The sequence below is a fragment of the Gymnoscopelus braueri genome, assembly GCF_963280865.1.
Source record: "Gymnoscopelus braueri genome assembly, chromosome: 1".
NCBI classification, from domain to species: domain Eukaryota; kingdom Metazoa; phylum Chordata; class Actinopteri; order Myctophiformes; family Myctophidae; genus Gymnoscopelus; species Gymnoscopelus braueri.
Window position 1 is genome coordinate 60,084,173 of NC_137603.1, and position 20,674 is coordinate 60,104,846.

General features: G+C 40.7%; 1 protein-coding gene across 2 annotated transcripts in view; it reads left to right on the plus strand.

The window, feature by feature from the left end:
* Nucleotides 1–20,674, plus strand: part of LOC308091208 (disintegrin and metalloproteinase domain-containing protein 10-like) — a 486,352-nt gene that overhangs the window by 50,808 nt on the left and 414,870 nt on the right. For both annotated transcript variants that reach the window (XR_013933681.1, XM_080436649.1), the window contains exons 3-4: nt 9,106–9,224; nt 17,775–17,933. Coding sequence is in view for 1 of the 2 variants with exons in the window: in XM_080436649.1 (XP_080292775.1) it covers nt 9,106–9,224; nt 17,775–17,933 (278 nt within the window). In the remaining variant the exon portion in view is untranslated. The remainder of the gene's footprint in view (nt 1–9,105; nt 9,225–17,774; nt 17,934–20,674) is intronic.

The following is a 20,674-nucleotide window of genomic DNA, read 5'->3' on the forward strand; positions in this document are numbered from 1 at the left end:
GCTTGCGTTAGGTAGCCTGACACAGCGTTATATCGTGTTACCCAAAGAGGGTGGAAACGTGGCATTTGTTTGGATTGTGTGGAGTTCATTGTGTAGCCCTTGCCTCTGTTCCCAACCCGTACTTATATATATCTTATATCTTACAACAATACTCTCTCTAAAAAAAAACTCTGAAACAGCCTCCTGGAAAGTGAAGATTGAAGATGTGAGAAGACTCAGGAAAGAGTAGTTTTCGGATTAAAGCTGTATTTATACTTGCATTAGCTGTGCCGGAAACAGCTGACGTACAAGCTCACAACGCGTCGCAGCGCGACGTGTTGTGAGCTTGTACGTCAGCTGTTTCCGCTTGTACATCAGCTGGAAATTAAACTATTGAAGATGTGAGAAGAAGAAGAGTGCGTAAACTTGCCTGGCGTCGCGCACCAGGAATTGCTGATGGTACGAGCTTGTAAATCAGCTATTGCGCGACACGGCATGCAACTTCAGTGTATCTTCAAGCCCTTAGAAGGCTCACAATTACATTTTTGTCACAGCTGGGTGTGGTCACACACATACCAAGTTTTAATTCAATGAGACACATGAATAGAGGTTGTCACAATAGCACATTTTACAGCACAATACTAAACCACACTCCAGGTACAGCATGTCACAATACCGTGTCTCAAATAGCCTGATTATACCATAACCCACGGGCACGGAAAACCTGAATTTGATATGTTTGTACCAGTGCTGCTGTACTTACACACACACACAGTCAACCTAATCGACTCTGTTTAAAACACTATGTTTGCTAGGTAGGTTCATTGTTTACCTGGTAACCTAGGGATCGTTGGTTCTCAAAGTGGGCTCCGGGGACCCCCAGGGGTCCTTGGGGGAAGGGGGGTACCAGGGGGTACCAGGGGGTCCCCAGCAAAATGTGTTAATATGGCGTCACGATCATTTGAACCACTTTAGCCTCTTATACTGTGGCTATTCAAAAATAGCAGATCTAGCGCGGCACCAAGTGCCGCACTACGAGCTTGTAGATCTGCGATTTTTAAAATCTTGAAAATGTGTGCAAATCTTTGACTAGATATATATTTTTAAAGCGAACATTCGTAACTCAAATCTTTGCTTCCTGGGGTCCCTGGAACTAAATATTTTGAGATGGGGGGTCCGCGGCCAAATACATTTAATTTTGGGGGTCCTTGACATGAAGGCACTACGTTGTTCTCTCTGAATTCTACTTGTGTGACTAGTTGTGTTCATGCTTACTCTGCGTACTCGCACTTGTAAGTCGCTCTGGATAAGAACGTCTGCTAAATGCCTAAACTGTAATCGTGCTTGACTTTTGGATTACATTTGTTTGTTTGCCAAAAGCCGTTTCCATCAATAGACGGCACTTTAGGATACGTTGGTCATATCGCAGTGCCTTGGTAACCTTTGGTGTAAAGGTTGTGTGTTGTTTCATCATAATATGAGTAATGTTTATGTATTGTGTAATCCTAATTTATGAGATAAAGGCGTGTTCACTCACTTCTGGCCTTGTTATTACAACAATTCTTTTTTGTATTGAAGCTGCCATATCAGTTATGGTGCACCGTATACGTTACTTCCATCGTCGCTGTCGGGCAGAAACCTTTTTATGTTTTTTTCATTGAAATATATGTCGCATGGCAGTGTTGCGGAAAACATAAGTGATCTACCAGCTCACGTGTTGCAACGTGTTGTCTATAAAATAGAGACGGCAACTTGAAAGTGGTTAAGTGTGTCTGTGGGGTAGAACCTCGGCTTGAAGTGTCCTTGAGCAAGACACTTAATCGATGCCCGTCGCATAGCACGAGTTTGCAGGCTATAGGAGTCTCCTGGTGTCTGTGGAAGTGACCGGCAAGGCTCATTCTCCTGGGCTGCTATCGTCTTGCTTACCCCCCATACAGATGCTTTGTTTGTAACGTGCTCGTACTGACTGATGTTTTAGTAGTACTACACATCACCCTCTGGTGTGGACCATCCAGGGACTTCTGCAAGGCAGGCTTCAGGGTCCAGCATTCACAGCCATATAGGAGAAAAGATTCTACACGGTCGCAAAGAAGAAGCTGAGCATACTGACTTCCCGCTCTTGAATCCATTAAAACCGGGAAAGCGTCTGTGACACAAAGGTATCTAAAGTAGCAGATCTACAAGCTCTTTGAGCTTGTAGATCTGCTACTTTTGAATTTGAATCCTGAAGAGTAACAGTTTTTGGACGTAATTAGGAGGTTTCCATCCGACAGAGACGATATGTAAATGTGCTCCATTAGTGAGTGTGTGTGTGTGTGTGTGTGGTAATATATAATGGAACAAAATGAGGGGTTGAAAACAAAAATAAGGACTACCTCTCCCTCCTACGCCAAATTATGCGTAGGAGAGAGAGAGGAGTAAAAGCAGTGCTCCTCTTCAGCTATCATCAGCATCGTTTTTTTAAATGTATTTACCAGTGTATGAGAAGTGTGACATGTAATCACTCCAAAAAGGAGTAGAGTACATTACCTCACCTCTATCTCACCCCATCTTCAAGCCATCCACACACATTATGAACAGTGCAGCTAAAGTGAAATCCCCACAGAAAGCGAGGCGGCATGTTTCTTCTCTCCAGCCTCTCTCCCCACCTCACCGCCGCCTCCTACCTTCTGGAGCGGAAGGATTAACTCGCTCTGATCTCCAAAAACACGCTGATCCTGCCGACTGCTGCCAAGGCAGGCACAACACTTTTTAACCCATTCAGTCCGGGAACGCATCTGTGTCGTTTTTAGATTTTTTTGCTATAACCGTTATTTTTTTATACTTTTGGCTATTCAAAAATAGCAGATTTACAAGCTCGTACCGAGTGCCGCGCTACGAGCTTGTAGATCTGCTACATTATAGTCATTTAGCAGACGCTTTTATCCAAAGCGACTTAAAATAAGTGCATTCAACATAGGTAGGCAATCACTTCTGGTACTAATCACCAGAAGTCTTAAGTGCATTCTCTTCTAAAACAAGCAACTAAGAGTATATCTAAAGGGAAGGTAAAAAGTGCAATATATCAGCTAGCTACTTTCTTAAACAGATGAGACAAATAGGAAAATCAAATGAGCTAAAACAAATAAGTGTATCAAATAAACAAGAGCTCATACAAATAATTATCAGCAAGTAGGCAAGGCTAAGTGGAAGGGTCAGGGTCGTGTTTCCTGAAGAGGTGGGTTGCTGTTTTTGAAAAATCTTGGAACATTTTGTGAAAATCTTTGAATACATATATTTTTGGGAAACAACATTTGTAATTCAAATATTTGGTTCTGGGGGGGGGGGGGGGGGTTCACGATTTAAAAAAAAATAGCAGATCTGCAAGCTCATAGCGCGGCAGATATCTGCTATTTTTTGAATAGCCAAAGGCATTTATGAAATGACAGAGATGCGTTGCCGGATTGAATGCGCTAATGGCTCAACTGTTGCTGTCATGCAGGCCATGTTGCCTGCTCTCTCTGAAGGGACTCTTAACGCTGAGCTTCCAGTGCTATCGGGTTAAGTTACTCAAAATGCACTTCATTCAATTACCTGTGTGTGTGTGTGGGGGAGTAAAATAATAATCTATATTTGCACATTTGCACAGATGTGAAATGTGTCATCTGCATTTAACCTAGCCTGGTTCCACACCAATCTGCCATTGCAACAACATATAAAAAATGTCCCTCGTCTGGCTACGCGAGGCGATATTTAACCCATCCTAATTACTGTATTAGGAGCAGTCGATGCCATTCAAACCGTGTGTGTGTGTGTGTGTTTCAGAAAACTCTTAGGAATTAGATTAGAACATGGGTTTAGCACAGTGGTTCCCAAAAATAGCAGATATACAAGCTCACAGAGTGCACATCTGCTATTTTAGAACATCTTTGGAAAATATGGAAAATGTATTGTTGAATTGTTATGTGTGGTACCACTAAACATCAGTCAGTACGAGCATGATGCCAACACGCATCTGTATGGCTTAAAGACGGGGGGCCGCGATTTTCAGTGATTATTTCCCCCCCCTAAAAAATAATCATCAGGTATTATGGTTATACTAGGAGGAAGATCTTTTTCAAAAAAGTGTACAGAAAGTGTTAAAATTATGTTTTTATGTGGACACGCCTCCAGTTCATTAAAGGAGGAGTTCACCCCAAAAATGACTTATTTTCTATCAATTACACACCCCATGAAGCCTTGATTTCATGGATTTATTTTTGTTTTTGTGGCATTCCTAAAACAATAATTTGATGACCGTGTGTATTTCCGGTAGGAGACACAAATAATCTACTTTGTGTCTCCTACCGGATACATTAGCCGGTAGGAGACGGGAATCAAATTATTAGCTTAAGAATGCGACAAAAACAAAAAAGAATCCATGGATTCAAGGCTTCATAGGGTGTGCAATTGATAGAAAATAAGTAATTTTTTGGGTGAACTCCTCCTTTAAGTATACCTGGTTCTCACCTTAGCACCTCCTCCACCACCTTAGCACCACCCACCTGTCCTAGTCCCTCCTCCTCCTCATGCCCTCACCTATTATGTTATGATAATGAGGGGGCGGGGTATAATTTTACTGTGTGATTAAAGTGCTGTTTTTCTATTGGCACGTTAGACCCTCAAGGTTTCAGCCTCCAGGAAGAAACTCAAAACAGTCAGAGAAGACATAAAACACCATAAAAACACCACCAGGGGGCTTAATGAAGTTCTATCAACCTCATAGACACATGAAAAACAGAAAAAGTGCAAAACCATGGCACCACCTCTTTAACTCTTTCAGTGCCAAGAGTATTTTCATAAAGTACTCCCAAACTGCCAGGAATTTGCGTTTTTTTTTATTTTGCAATTTTGTAATTTTTCATTCAAATAAATGATCTGATTGGGGTTTTAAACCCATCATACAGTTCTACCAGTAGAGAGCAACAAATCGACACATTGATGATCTCGCTGGCTCACTCGCCCCCTCCCAAACAGGCTCACGTCATATCCGGTCAGAACCGGATGTTGACATTTTCGACAATCGTTGATCGCGCTAAATTACGATGCGATACACGACTACGATGACTGATCGTCACCCAGACCAAAGAGAGTAGACGTGGACCTCTCCGTTCGCTTTTTATACCGTGTGAAAAACCGTGACTTTCCCTATTCTGGCCGAAAATCACCGGAGAAAAACAACGTGACCCGGAAATGAATTTTTTTTTTTTACATCCGGCTCCGGGTGAGTCTGATGTAGTCAGGAAGCGAAAGTGATCATGAAAAATAAACAGAATAACGCGACCACAGTCAAAAGTAAAAACTCGGGATTTCTCGTGCTGGCACTGAGGGTACTCGGGAAAAACTCGGGATATGTCGGGGCGTGGCACTGAGAGAGTTAAGTGAGCATGCCACAGACACCAGGACCTGCAAACTTGTGCTATGTGAGCCAACACACACGGGCATCGATCACGAGGGCGTCCCTCTCCTCCCTTTGTGGACTTAATAAAGAAAGATGCATGGAAAGTACTGGAGAACTAGCCAGATATATGGAGGTGATCCAGATGATTTATACACACAGCTAAGCTGGTGTTTGGAAGAATCGGAGGCCAGGCACATCTAGGCTTCTCCCAGAGGGGCTGTTAGCAGTTTGGGTATGAATGGAGGACAGTGGTGGAAAGTAACTAAAGTAACTAAGTACTGTACTTAAGTACAATTTTGAGGTATTTTTTTTACTTTACTTGAGTATTTCCAATTTTCAATACTTTATTGATTAATATTTTATTCATAGGCTATTTGAAAATGGCCGATCTACAAGCTCACAACGCGTCGCATCACGTTGTGAGCTTGTAGATCTGCTATTTCTCAAACATTTCATTACTTTTGGTACTTTAAGTATATTTTGATGCCAATACGTTTGTACTTTTTACTCGAGTAACATTTTGAACACAGGCCTTTCACTTGTAACAGAGTATTTTTTATATCGGGGTATTGCTACTTTTACTTAAGTAAAATATCTGAGTACTTCTTCCACCACTGATGGAGGATGCAGTGGCTGAACAGAGTGGGAGGGTGGAGCTTAGTTTAACCCATTGAGACCTGAAGCCGATTCTACAATTGTCATCTAAATCCCAACAGTTTTCTGAAAAAAACGTATGTTTCTGTATCAGTGGTGCTCAAACCTTTCCATGTCAAGGACCCCCAAAATGATATGTATTTGGCCGCCGACCCCCATCTCAAAATATTAATAAGAATTGCACACATTTTCAAGATTTTTCAAAAATAGCAGATCTTCAAGCTCATAGAGCTTGTATATCTGCTATTTTTGAATAGCCAAAGTGTAAAATAATGCTTTTTAGCTCAAATCAAAAAGTGACACAGATGCGTTCCAGGTCTTAATGGGTTATGGAGCGCTGAGAGCCTAGTCTGAAGTGGCGGTGTGGGTGCATGAGGGGCGGGCACAAGCTGACAAGTATGGGTGACGGTGTATGATGACCAGATGTCCCCAAACATTCGGGACTGTCCCCAATTATTATGACCAGTTTTCCCAAATCCTGAATCCTGAGTTTGTATTAGTTATAGCTTAAATAAAGTAGCCTGGTTCCAGACGAAAAAATAATTATTAGGTCTGGCCCCTCTCAATAGTGATTGGGTTTCTCTCCCGCCGAAGTTGTGCGGGACCAATCAGGGCCCTGTATGCAAATTTTGGGGGCGGGTGTATCACCAGAGGCATTTTTTTTATTTGCCCCTCGGAAATGCAGGTTCCACAGAGATTCCAGACTAATATCTACGCAGTGATATTAGTCTGGCCATGCCAGGCTATAAATAAAGTCCATAGCCTACGGTACATGAATTATGGCTGTTGTATTATTTTTTTGTAGCTGTGTACAGTAAGTAGTGCAGTGAATTGATAAACAACTACTTGAGACAGCAGTGCATACTGTAGCTATGGCATTGAATATAGCCAAAAATAGCCGATGTACAAGCTCGCAACGTGTTGCATTGCGACACGCTGAGAGCTTGTAGTTTGGCTATTTCCACTATTTTTTTGAAAATTTTTAAAAGTATGAAATACAGTAGGGCTTAAGTGGTTCAACATTTCATTTGGCATCTATTAGATACAAAAACAAAGCGAGTGATAACGCATATTATAGAGGCTATTTTGCACGGATATGAATACAGTGTGCTTTGAGATTTTGACTTGTTTGTTGGAAGAAACACTATTCTAGGGGCAGTGGTTCTCAACCTGTGGGTCGGGACCCCCAGGGGGGTCCCCACATGATTTTAGGGGGGTCCCCAGGTGACAGTGAAGTGACAATTTAAGGACTTTAAAGACCTTTTTAATACCTCAGAAAAAGAGAGAAAGAAAAGAAAAAGACCATTACGGCATCAAAAGTAATCAACAAACTGTATTATGAAACTGGTCAAACAATATAGGAAAGAGGCAAACATTTTTTATCTGTTCTAGGTAATAAGTCTCTGTGTGGGGAGTGACCATTCTGCAACTTCCTATTAGACGTTAACTTTGCCTTTTGATTGCAAAGAAGAAGTCAAGGATGCCGGTAAAGGCTCACCAAAAACACAGCTGTCTTCCTGTTGTCAAAGCTCTAAAAATACTGAGCTATGTTTAGAAATGAAAGTGAAATGAAAATCGGCCTAATTTCACTCCCAGGTGATGGTTGTCTGGCGAGGTGGAAGGGGGGGGGGTAGTGTAGGTGAACAGAATTATTTATCTTAAAGGTTCTAGAGCAGGGGTCTTCAACAGGGGGTCCCCCTGTCCTCAGAGCTACTACAGGGGGGGCTGCCAAATCTTTGTGTGATAGGATATATATATATTTTTTTACATTAACCACTTGAACCCTAGCAGATCTACAAGTTCACAATGCTTCGCGATGCTTTTCTGTTGTTGTGCTAAAAAATATATATTGAGCGTGGTATGACATGAACAATTAGAATCAGTTAGTCAGTTTGTTAAATCAAATCCTTTTCAGAATGTTTTATTATGGATAGTCACCGACCTCCCTTGAATACTGTGACCAGTTTGTTTAGTTTTTTTCATTGTTTTCTTCAAAGGCAGATGTAACTTTGTAGTCAGTGGGGAACATTTGCCTACCTGATTAACAAACAGGAAGAGGAAATGAAAAGTTTGTTGCTGATGTAATGAAAACAACCGTTCTTCCCTTTTTAGATCACTTTTTGTTTTGTCTTTTTATTGCTACAATGTAGGAAATTACACACACACACACACACACACACACACACACACACACACACACACACACACACACACCAGAATATATCAGAATCCCGTCTTAAAATGTGCCAATACAGTTATATATATATGCCGTGTATATATATGAGTATATATCTCTGCTGTCAGGCAGAAACCAACTCCAAAATGTTCATTTTTCAGGAAATGAAAAAACAAAACAAAGGAGTTAGGAGGTTTTGTTCATCATTGATAAGAACAGCTGAATGGACCTCCAAGCTCACAATGAGGTTGGAGGTCAAAAGGGGGTGGAGCCTGGAGTCAGCAAAACCAGCTAACTCCACCCTCCTTTGGTGGAGTTAGCTGGTTTAGCAGAAGCGCTTTTTAATACTTTTCATTGGTTCAATATGTTTTTTTTACCAACACACAGACGTAAAGGGTGTTCAATAGCACTGATTTATGGGAAAAATGCAAAAGCAGAAAAATGGTGTACACACGCTGTCTAAATGATTAATACCTGTCGCATTTATAGTTATATCATATCTTAGACGGATACATTTAGAGCACATCAAATGAGATAAGATAGTTGTCGTCTCTGTCGGGTGGAAACCTCATATGTCTAAAACTGTTACTTTTCAGGATTCTGATTCAAAAATAGCAAACGTAGCAGATCTACAAGCTCAAAGCGTGTCTCTTTGCGGCGCGTTTCGAGCTTGCAGATCTGCTGCTTTTGATGCTTTTTTTGTGACGCTGTAGTATGATCAAGTAGGGCGTTAATTTACGAAAAAACTCAAAAAGTTTAAGGAGTTAAGAGGTTTTTCTGCCCGTCAGCAACAATATTTCTTTTTTTTTTACATGAAACTGAATGCTATCTCAATGTTATAATAAATGTGTTATTATTTTCATGTTCTTGTCTTTAGGTATTTTAACATGAGGATGAAGAGGGACAGCGGCCTGTTTTCTCCAGATCTCACCGTAGAAGTATCAGGAGAGGAGCAGCCCTACGACACCTCTCACATTTATACAGGAGAGCTCTTTGGTAAGTCTCACATTTATACAGGAGAGCTCTTTGGTAAGTCTCACATTTATACAGGAGAGCTCTTTGGTAAGTCTCAACTAAAAGCCCCTTTTATATCGCTTGTGCTGAAATCTGCTATTCCAATCACAACGATCTGGACTGGCGGGAATAGGAGCCGGTTGTTGATTTCCGTAAACTTTTGTGGATAGAATAATTATTAACGCCCATTAAGACAGGGAAAGAATCTTTGTTGTTTATGTGTGCAAATCTTTCCTTCTGGGGGTCCCTGGAACAACATATTTTGAGATGGGGGGGGGGGGGGGGGGTCATTGTGGGGGTCCTTGACATGAAAAAAGTTTGAGAACCATATAATAGCATTTTTTAATTGGTCTGAAGACATTTGTAGAATCCCCAGAAGCAAATATTTGATCGCTTTAAAAAACCTAAACATTCAAAGATCTACAAGCTCGGCACTCTGTGCCGCACTACAAGCTTGTAGATCTGCTATTTTTGAATAGCCCAAAAGTATGGGCAGGTGACTTTGTGAAGCAGAGCAATAGTCTATAGGGACTCAGTTTACACTGTTGACGTGTCTGTGATATAATTGTTGTTGTGAATCAACTTATAGGTACAGTAGGCCTGTCACAATTATTACATAATCGTCTAATCACAATTATTTTATTTAATCGCAATTATGTTTGCATAATCGTCATAATCGTCATGATCAATTCCATATAAAAAAATGTCATATATTTTCAAAAAATTTCAAAAATTTTGGAAATAGCCGATCTATAAGCTCAAAACGTCGCGACGCGTTTTGAGCTTATAGATCGGCTATTTCCACTATTAATGTAGATATTTAAGTATAAAGTATTTAAATATGTGTTATTTGTCAAATCTGCCCTGTGCAACGTTTGTTTACTAAAGCTAAAAGCCAAACAGAAATGTCATTTTGATTCATAATGTTCCATACATTTTCAACGACAGAAACACAATTAAATCGTTAATCGCAATTATTTGAGTGATAATTAATCGTCAACTTAAATGTGTAATCGTGACAGCCCTAACTTATAGGTGAACTGTTTAGGAATTGCAAGGCATTGGCCAGTTATTATTATTAGGCTCGTCTTTAAACCAGCATTGGCCAGTTTAGATTAGGCTTGTCTCTAAACCAGCATTGGCCAGTTTAGATTAGGCTTGTCTCTAAACCAGCATTGGCCAGTTTAGATTAGGCTTGTCTCTAAACCAGCATTGGCCAGTTTAGATTAGGCTTGTCTCTAAACCAGCATTGGCCAGTTTAGATTAGGCTTGTCTCTAAACCAGCATTGGCCAGTTTAGATTAGGCTTGTCTCTAAACCAGCATTGGCCAGTTTAGATTAGGCTTGAAGTTGTCTCTAAACCAGCATTGGCCAGTTTAGATTAGGCTTGAAGTTGTCTCTAAACCAGCATTGGCCAGTTTAGATTAGGCTTGAAGTTGTCTCTAAACCAGCATTGGCCAGTTTAGATTAGGCTCGTCTCTAAACCAGGGGGTTCTCAAACGTTTTCTTGTCAAGGTCCCCACACAGCGTTTGTCAGTGACAGTGACATGCTGCTCACAGTTGGCTGACAGTTGGCTCAGTTGACATTTATCAAGGTGAAAGAATTATCACCTTCGTCTCTCTACTGGATCCCGGGGAGTCTGTCTGTGTCTGTCTGTCTGTCTGTCTGTCTGTCTGTTCTGTTCCAAACATACATATTTATTTAATGTAAAGGGAGTTTAAATGGGCTTCATACCCATTCAACTAATTGAACATTTCTAGATTGTGTGTGTGTGTGTGTGCGTGCACGCATACATGAGTGTGTGTGTGTGTGTGTGTGTGTGTGTGTGTGTGCGTGCGCACGTTTGTTTGTTTGTGTGTGCGTGCATCCATATGTGAGTGTGTGTACATACGTGAATGAGTGAGTGTTTGTACATGGGTGGGTGTGTGTGTGTGTGTGTGTGTACATACGTGAGTTTGTGTGTGTGTGTGTACATACATGAGTGAGTGTGTGTACATACGTGAGTGAGTGTGTGTACATACGTGAGTGAGTGTGTGTACATACGTGAATGAGTGAGTGTTTGTACATGGGTGGGTGTGTGTGTGTGTGTGTGTGTACATACGTGAGTTTGTGTGTGTGTGTGTACATACATGAGTGAGTGTGTGTACATACGTGAGTGAGTGTGTGTACATACGTGAGTGAGTGTGTGTACATACGTGAGTGAGTGAGTTGACATACGTGAGTGAGTAAGTGTGTGTGCATACATGAGGGAAGGAGTGAGTGTGTGTGTGTGTGTACATACATGAGTGAGTGAGTGTGTGTGTGTACATACGTGAGTGAGTAAGTGTGTGTGTGTGCATACGTGAGTGAGTGTGTGTGTGTGTGTGTGCATGAGTGAGTGAGTGAGTGCGTGAGATAGTGTGTTTGGGTGCAGTATTTATCACATGTCACCCTGACATGCACCCTTCCCTTTCTCATCCCTCTCCTTGCCCCTCCCCTTTCCTGGATCACTTCCTGTCTCCAACAGAGGTCAGATAAACAGGAAATAGAATAAGCCCATTGTTTATTAGCAGTGACCTGTGTGCTCGTGTTAAGCTCTGGGATCCCTTTGGACACATCTTCATCCCCCTTACAGTGCTACTTAGCATGGACATTTACATTTACAAGACGAACCATGTTTAACATTTCCTATTACAATTGAATCCGTGAAGACCGGGAACGCATCTGTCCTTTTAGATTTTAACCACTTTAACCATTATCTTATACTTTGGCTATTAAAAAAATCTGCAGATCTACAAGCTCATGAGCTTGTAGATCTGCTATTTTTATGAGCTTGTACAGTAGATCTGCTATTTTTTATTTTTGTAACATTTGTAACTCAAATCTTTGTTTCTGGGGATTCTACAAATGTACAAACTATGTTGTTCCAGGGACCCCCCAGAAGCAAAGATTTGAGTTACAAATGTTCGCTTAAAATACATATATATTCAAATATTAGCATTTTTCAAAAATAGCAGATTTATTTTGAGACAAGCTCATAATATTATGAGCTTGTAAATCTGCTATTTTTGAATAGGCAAAGTATAAAATAATGGTTAAAGTGGTTACACAGATGCGTTCCCGTTTTTAATGGGTAAAATGGTACGATTATCTTTCCCCGAGACCCTCCTCAATCAGGTGATAGATCTGCAGTTGGCAGATTACAAAAAGATGGATAATGGATAGCTGCGGCCCCAGTTTCATTTACAGTGGGTGTTACTAGTGTGTGCCAGCTACGGTACAGTTAACCTCATGCTCCCGCCTGTGAAAAGGGACTTATTGAAACATGAAAACGCTAGCAAAATACTCCGCCTGTGACATTTATTAACTAATCATCTGGCTGAATGAACCACAGGTGTGCGTCATGTGTAATTAATTGAGCAATAAAGCAAACTGCAAAGGGGGCCATCTTTCTTTCTAGCACTGAAGAAGAATCAAATAACGTTTCACTCTAAAGAAAAGATGAATGGTCACTGCTATACGTTTTATCCCCATTGGATGACACAGAGGGCATGTCGTCCGTTGCTGGGCAGAAACTTTGTACGTCTGAAATGATTACTTTTACCTGTGTTCCCAATTGTTTGGGCGAGGCCCGAGGCCCGGCCCGAACAATTATCATAATTTTAGGCCCAAAAACGCGAAAAGGTGTCATAATGTGCTTAACACATTAACCGCCAAGAACGTAGTCCTACGGTCCGTTAAATCCAACTGTTAAGCGCCGAGACCGTAGCCCTACGGTCCACGTTGTTTTCGCGCTAAAAATTTCCGTGTGCACTTTCGGAATTTTTTTGATCCACTTCCGTTTCCGGTTTGATGACCGGAAACAGAATTATTTGGGATCCGGTTTTGACGATCACGTCCGCCCTCGTTCTACAGACGAAACTGAAACTCAATTCTCTTCCTGTAGTTTTTTCTCCTCGCATATCACTGTTTAACGTAATCCGCTCTAACTACAACATGGATGCCCCGTTTGACACGTGGTTTTCACTGGGAGATACAGTGAGATGTCGCCGAAGTAAACAGACCGTGTACGGCTCAATCTTAAGGATTTTAACAAGATCTATGGCGACATGAAAAAAACAAAAAAACAACAATAACACCTTGGCACTGGTGAGTACATTATGAGATTAACCTCTGGCGGTCGATGTGTTAATGTCCTCAAGGTCACGTGTCCAACAAGCTTTGAACTGAGCAGATTGGACCTTCCGTTCCAACGGTTCCAGAGATAATGGCCAGATTTTTGATTGAGTTTTGGCCATTGTCGCCCATTTTTCTTTAATAACACGGGCTAGGAAGGTCAGACGGCGACAAGCTAGATACCCGAGTAGAGTTCACTTTAAGCTGCATCCAACACATCCACTGCCATTTCCGTCGGCCTTACCATTACGCCGCTACGGGCATTTGAAATTTCTTTTTGGGGGGTAATATATATTTTTTCCTTTTTTCACCGGAACCCAAGGCTCGGCCCGGCCCGACTAATTAGCATAGATTTTGGGCCCGGCCCAGCCCGAAAACGTCGGGTTAGGTAGGGTTGGTTTCGGGCAGAATTGTAGAACTCTATGTAGTATGACAGCGTAGGGCAGGGGTTCTCAAACTTTTCAGGCCGTGACCCCCAAAATAATGATATTATTTCCCGCGACCCCCCGCGTGCACGCGCGCGGGGCTTTTTTGCGGTTCTGGGCGGATTGGGTATGTTTTTTTCCCGGTTTTTGGTTACTTTATTTCGGTTTTAGGGTTAGGGTTAGGTTATTTAATTATAATAGGTTATTTGATAATTATTAGGGTTAGGGTTAGGGTTCCTAATGTTAATAATGAAATATTTGTATCTTGAATTTAGTAAATTAACTGATAAAACATGAATTAATAATAACATAAAAAAATATTTTGTTAAAAAAAAAATATACTTTTTTTTTTTTTTTTTTCACATTCACCAAAAAATTTGGCGACCCCCCCGAATTATTTGGCGACCCCCCCTGGGGGTCGCGACCCCCAGGTTGAGAACCACTGACGTAGGGCATTCATTTACAAAAAAAAACTAAAACACAAAAGGTTGAAATATGGAGATACAAGGTTTCCGCCCGACAACAACAATGTATTTACCCCTTATTATCCCTTGTTTAATGCACACAAAAAAAACACGTTGCTGTCGGGCAGAAACCTCTTATCTCCATATTTTAACTTTTTGTGTTTTTTTCTTAAATTAACGCCCTACTTGATCATACTACAGCGTCACACAAACGCATGAAAAGTAGCAGTTCGAGCTTACAGATCTGCTACTAATGCAGTTTTTTTTACTTCCTGCAAAGTAACAGTTTCGGAGATATGAGGTTTTTCCTCCCGACGGAGACGAAATGCATCTGCTGTTCGTGTTGCTCTCTCGCTTATCTCTGTAGTGGAAGGAACAGAACGCCTCCTAGCAGACTGAACTGGGCCGTTTTGCCTCTGGGAAAAAAAGGAACACCACCCAAAAACCTCTAAGATAGCCAGTGCAGGCAGGCTGGAGGCTCTGCTGGTTGGACTCGGGCCAAGTGATCCCTCAGGAGAAGATGCACGAGACAAGAGACAGAAGCGTTTCTTCCTTCTGGAGGAGGAGATAAAAAGCAGTTTCCTGTGGCTTCCTCTAATCCATTAGGACCGGGGAACGCTTCTGTGTCATTATGAGATTTATTTGGCTATTAAAAAAATAGCAGATCTACTAGCTCGTAGCGCGGCACCCAGCGCCGCACTATGACCTTATTTTTTTTGAAAAATCGTGGAAAATGTGCAAATCTTTGAATATATATATACAGTATATATTTTAAAGCAAACATTTTTAACTCCGATCCGTGCTTCTGGGGGTCCCTGGAACAACATTATGAGATATGGGGGTCCGTGGCCAAATACATAACATTGTGGGGGTCCTTGTCATGGAAAAGTTGGAGCACCACTGATATAGTGACATACTGTTTGGATTTAGAAAACATTTCTAGATAATGTATTTGGCCGCAGACCCCCATCTCAAAATATTTTGTTCCAGGGACCCCCCCCCCATGAAGCAAAGATTTGAGTTACAAATGTTCGTTTAAAAAATATATAATAAGAATAATATATATATATTGAAAGATTTGCACAAATTTTCTAGATTTTTCAAAAATAGCTACAAGCTCATAGCGCAGCACTCGGTGCCGCGCTATGAGCTTGTATATCTGCTATTTTTTAATTGCCAAAGAAATCTTAAAATGACACAGATGCGTTCCCGGATTGAATGGATTAACCAGGGCTGGGAAGCCACTTTCCTCGTATATACGTCACTTCATTCACTGATCTCCCTTTTTCTTTTCTTTTCTGGAGTAGTTTGTCATCTATGCAAATTATCCCTCTAGCCCTACTTTGTGAGTTTCTTCCCTGAATTGCCTTCTCCTGGATAAACACTTGCTCTTGTTTGGGGGGAGAAATGAAACCTGCAGCTTACTAAAAAAAACACATTGTTTTGATGTTCCAGGATTTCCATTCTTCTGGCTGTGCCACCGATAAATCTTATGTGGGGAGACTATATCCTTTTATGTGTCTTCCGAGGTCCTGTCTCGTATTGGAGCTTGTTATAGCTTCCCTGGAATTGCACGCCACAGAAATGGAATTGTCGTGTAGAAATCGTGTAAATGATCCGATAATGATAATCGTTCCTCGATCACAAGCAACAGTAGCCTGGGACCAGACGAATCTGCCAGTGCAAAAAAAGAATTGCCCTCTGCGATTTGTGTCTGGCACCGCTCCGTTGTGAATCCATTTCCTGCTCCAGAAGTCTGGGGTGACCAATCAGGGCCCAGTATTGAAATATGGGAGACTGGGATTGGTAGTTGGTTGTAGGTCTAACCAATTGCGTCCAGAGCTATTGTTTTGATCCCGCCCCCTTGGAAAAAAAACGTCCTCATAGAAGCACCAGACTCATATCCACGCAGTGATATAGTCTGGCTACGCGAGGCTAAAGCAACAGTACCTTGTTCATGAGTCGGGCTGCTACTATCCATTATTTAATCACCGGTTATTCTATTGATTAGTATTTGGATTAATCGAGAAATACAGTTTTTTTAATTTATTTTTTATTCAAAAACTAAAATAAAATAGATTATCAATTTATTTTTTATAATCAATTAAATGCATTTAATTAAAAATGTATATCATTGCTGTCGGGCATAAACCTCTTATCTCCATATTCTAACGTTTTAATTATGAATCCTGAAAAGTACCAGTTTTGGACATATGAGGTTTCCACCCGACAGAGATGATATAGATTAACTGTTGCATCCCTAATCATGTCTTAACCCATTTAGACTGGGAAATTCATGTTAATGTACAGTAAGTCAATGGGGCTCAATCAGGCTGAAACGTTGCCCAAATATGGAGTCATATATCTCATAAATATGTCATAGACAAGAGCCATGTTATTCCCATTTGAGTCCCTGGATCCACATGATTTGATTGTGTTTTAATATGTTTAATGTTTTTAATCAAACCTAATGTTTATTTAGATTAAGCTTTGTGGTAGAGTTTGTGTTACTATTCGTCTTTACTGAAAGACATTTAATATTTAAATTACCACAAATATCTCCCAGAAATATTAGTTATCCGTCTCCTCCATTATTAATAAGCAATATTAAACCCTGAAATGAAATAAAATGCTGTGTGTGTGTGTGTGCGTGCGTGCGTGTCTGCGTGCATGTGTGCGTAAATTCTTAAAAATATTGTTCTTTTTAAGCATTTAAAAAGAACATAAATCCTCAGAGGAGAGCGTTTTCCTAACATTTTCAATATTTTTTAAACGATGTGCTTAAATGAAATGAAATAAAATGCCTTATTTGTGTGTGTGTGTGTGTGTGGGTGTGCGCACGTGCGTCGAGCCTACAGTATTTTTAAATGCTTCAAAGGCGTTTTCTTTTAAAGCATTTAAAAATAACATAAATCTTCAGAGAAGATTTATGTTAAATATTCAAAATGATCCAACTTTTTCAATATTTTTCAAAAGATGGGCACAAATTAACATAAATCTTCTCTCCCGGGGGTCCCCTGGCATGAAACCTTTTCAGATGAGGAGGTCCACGGCCTACTACATATACATTTGGGGATTCCTTGACATGAAAAAGTTTGAGAACTACTAAAGCAGTGGTTCTCAACCAGTGGTCCGGGGACCACCAGTGGTCCTTGAGGGGGGTTCCACGGGGTCCCCAGCCAAATTAATAGTTAGGAACCAAATTGACCTTTATGTGTCTGTAACTCTGAGAGTGTACAAATGGAACCAAATGTTTGTACACTTTCATAGTTAAATGAACACTAAAGATGATGATACGGTGTAGATTGGGACCCCCAAGAAATCAAAATGGTTGAGTCCCTGGCATATCTTTTCAAATGGGGGTCCGTGGGCTAATATGTGTCAATTTGGGGGTCCTTGACGTGAAAAAGGTTGAAACCCACTGCTCTAAAGAATGGCTTTTTAATCATTATAATTTTTACTAATCTCTTCATGTGTGTTTTGTTCAGGTGAAAAGGGCACCCTCACCCACGGGTCTGTGCTTGACGGGCGCTTTGAGGGCTTCATCCAGACTCATCAAGGCACGTACTACGTCGAGCCGTCTGAGCGCTACTTCAAAGAGAGGAGCGTGCCGTATCACTCTGTCATCTATCATGAGGAAGACATCAGTAAGTTACCATCTTCTCCTTTGAATTATTAAGATGTGTGGTGGTGGAAAGTAACTTTAGTACATTTACTTAAGTGCTGTACTTAAAGCAGCACATAAGATAGTTTGCAGTGGTGGCAAATAACTAAGTACATTTACTTTAGTACTTAAGTACAATTTTGAGATATTTGTACTTGACTTGAGTATTTCCAATTTCCAATACTTTTCCTTCTACTCCACTACATCTCGGATCCAAATATTGCACTTTTACTCCACTACATTTATTTGAAAACTTTAGTTACTTGTTACTTTGTAGACTTTGATTGTTATTACAAAACATACCCCATCAGCCCTATATACATTTCGGCCATTTGAAAATAGCCAATCTAGAGTACTTTGAGTACTTTCTACTTTTGGTACTTAATCATATTTTGGTACCAATACTTTTGTACTTTTACTGAAGAAAATTTTGAATTCCGGACCTTTAATTGTAACTGAGTATTTCTACATTGCAGTATTGATACTTTTACTAAAGTAAAAAACTTGAGTACTTTTCCCACTACTGATAGTTTGGGGTATCAGTGGCCACTTTGGACACAAATAACATGGCATTACCCATGAGTCTCTGCGAGCATGTCCGACGAGGACGCGCTTTGATTGGCCAGTCTTCGCCTTGACTGGCAGTTCTGCCTTGGTGCCTTGGCAAATGCCAGGATGAAACTCATTGTCTCCCATATACATAGTAATACAGTCAAAGCCCCTAGCAGGGACCCCCCTGAGTCTATACATTTATGGAAGGATGATTGTTATTGCTTAACTCATTCATAAGCCCTGTGCCATTCAATTCTTGTTTAACTTCTTACTGAAAAAGGCTGTATCTCGGCTCCGAAGCACTTTTTTTTACAATGAATTTTGGCTCTGGCACTCAGAGCCAAACTGCCAGAAATAAGTCAGGCACTGAATGAGTTAAACATCTAATCTTTATAATTTTGTGGGACATAATATGCTATTTGTTAAACAGTTACATAGTGCTGCTTTAAGTGCAGTTTTAATACTTTAAACTTCTACTCCACTACATCTCAAAGGCAAATATTATATTTTTCTCCACTACAATTATTTGAACATTTTATGTACAAGTTACTTAATAGATTTAGATTACAACATTTAGATGATTACCAATTTTATGCTTTGTCTATTCGGCTGATCAAGCTCACAATGCGAACTTGTAGATCACCTATTTTTGACAACAAAAAAATACTTTAGGGAAAAACTTGTGAAATGGGACATTCTGCATAATGACTACTTTTACTTTTGCTACTGTAAGTGTTTTAAGTAAAACTTTGAATACAGGGCTTTTACTTGTAAACGGAGTATATCGATACTTTTATTTTAGTAAAGAATCTGAGTGCTTCTTCCAATACTGTCACAATGTTGCATTTTTGCCATTAATCATACATTTCACCAATTAAGAATTGATAGTAGATAACGGTGGGACATGTTAGCTGTTGCTTTCAGCTGCATTACAGGGTGTTAACTAGACGCGTCGCAATTCAGGGCAATTGCAAAGTGTGGTTGCGCCGACGCGATTCGCGGGTCGGTGCCGCCGGGACCCGAGTAATACGCTGGGAGGAATACCGTCGGAGGCTGCGGCAATTACATTGTCACGTCACTCCTGAGATCACTTGCTTTTCATTTTGAGAGGATTGATCCCCCAAAAATCATGTTTTTTCATAAAACGGTTACGTTTTGGGCATTTGTGGCGCCCTCTATGGGTCAAAGTGGAAATTATTTTGGGGATTCGTTGAGTAAACCACCCTCGACATGTGATTCAAATTTGGGATTGACCGGACGTTTCGTTCGTGATTTGTAGCATTTTTGGTAAAACGGGCCCCTCCCACTAACTTTGGAAGCCATTTACGGACGAACGGTAAGGACTATCAAAATACCGTTTGGATATGTTTATCGCATGGGCCCAGAGATCATGTGTACCGATTTTTGTTAAATTTGGACAAAATATATGGGAGGAGGAGCTAAAAGTGTGTTTTGAAGAAAATTCAAAATGGCGGAAAATCTATCCTGACGCAAATGGGCGTGGCCTATATGGGGAGATGCGTCATGACCCAAGGAATCTAGGGGAAAATAAATTTTGATTTTACGACCTACGGTTCAAGAGTTATAGGCCAAAACGTAAAGGGGGCTGTTATAGCGCCACCATGTGGCCGATTAGTGTAATTATTATATCAATAATTTCGGACTAAATTAGGAACCTCCCCTCCAAATCTGGTAACTCTAGCTCTTACGGTTTCTTACGGAAAAAAATACTTGAATTTGAGTTTTTTCACTTTTCCATTAAAGTGGATGGGGAAATTTAATGCACTAATAAATCAATATCAATAAAACTATGCAACCAATCTCTTAGCCTTATACAAGCACACGATTCCCGGTGAGGCCGGTCATTTTGACATATGGCACTAAATTGGGAAAAATAAACTGTGGGAGGAGAGACGATCTAAACTATTGTTTATCTCCAGTATGAATAATAAAGCTGGAGGATTACTATAGTCTGGTTGCCCTGTTAGGGCAACCACACTAATTAGCGACTCATCCACACTCGCCAAGTCGGCATTTCTCTGACATGTGCACACTTTCACATGCACATACATGAGCACATGTTGTGCACGCACGCACGCACGCACGCACGCACGCACGCACGCACGCACGCACACACACACACACATGTGCCCATGTGTTCTGTGTTACAAC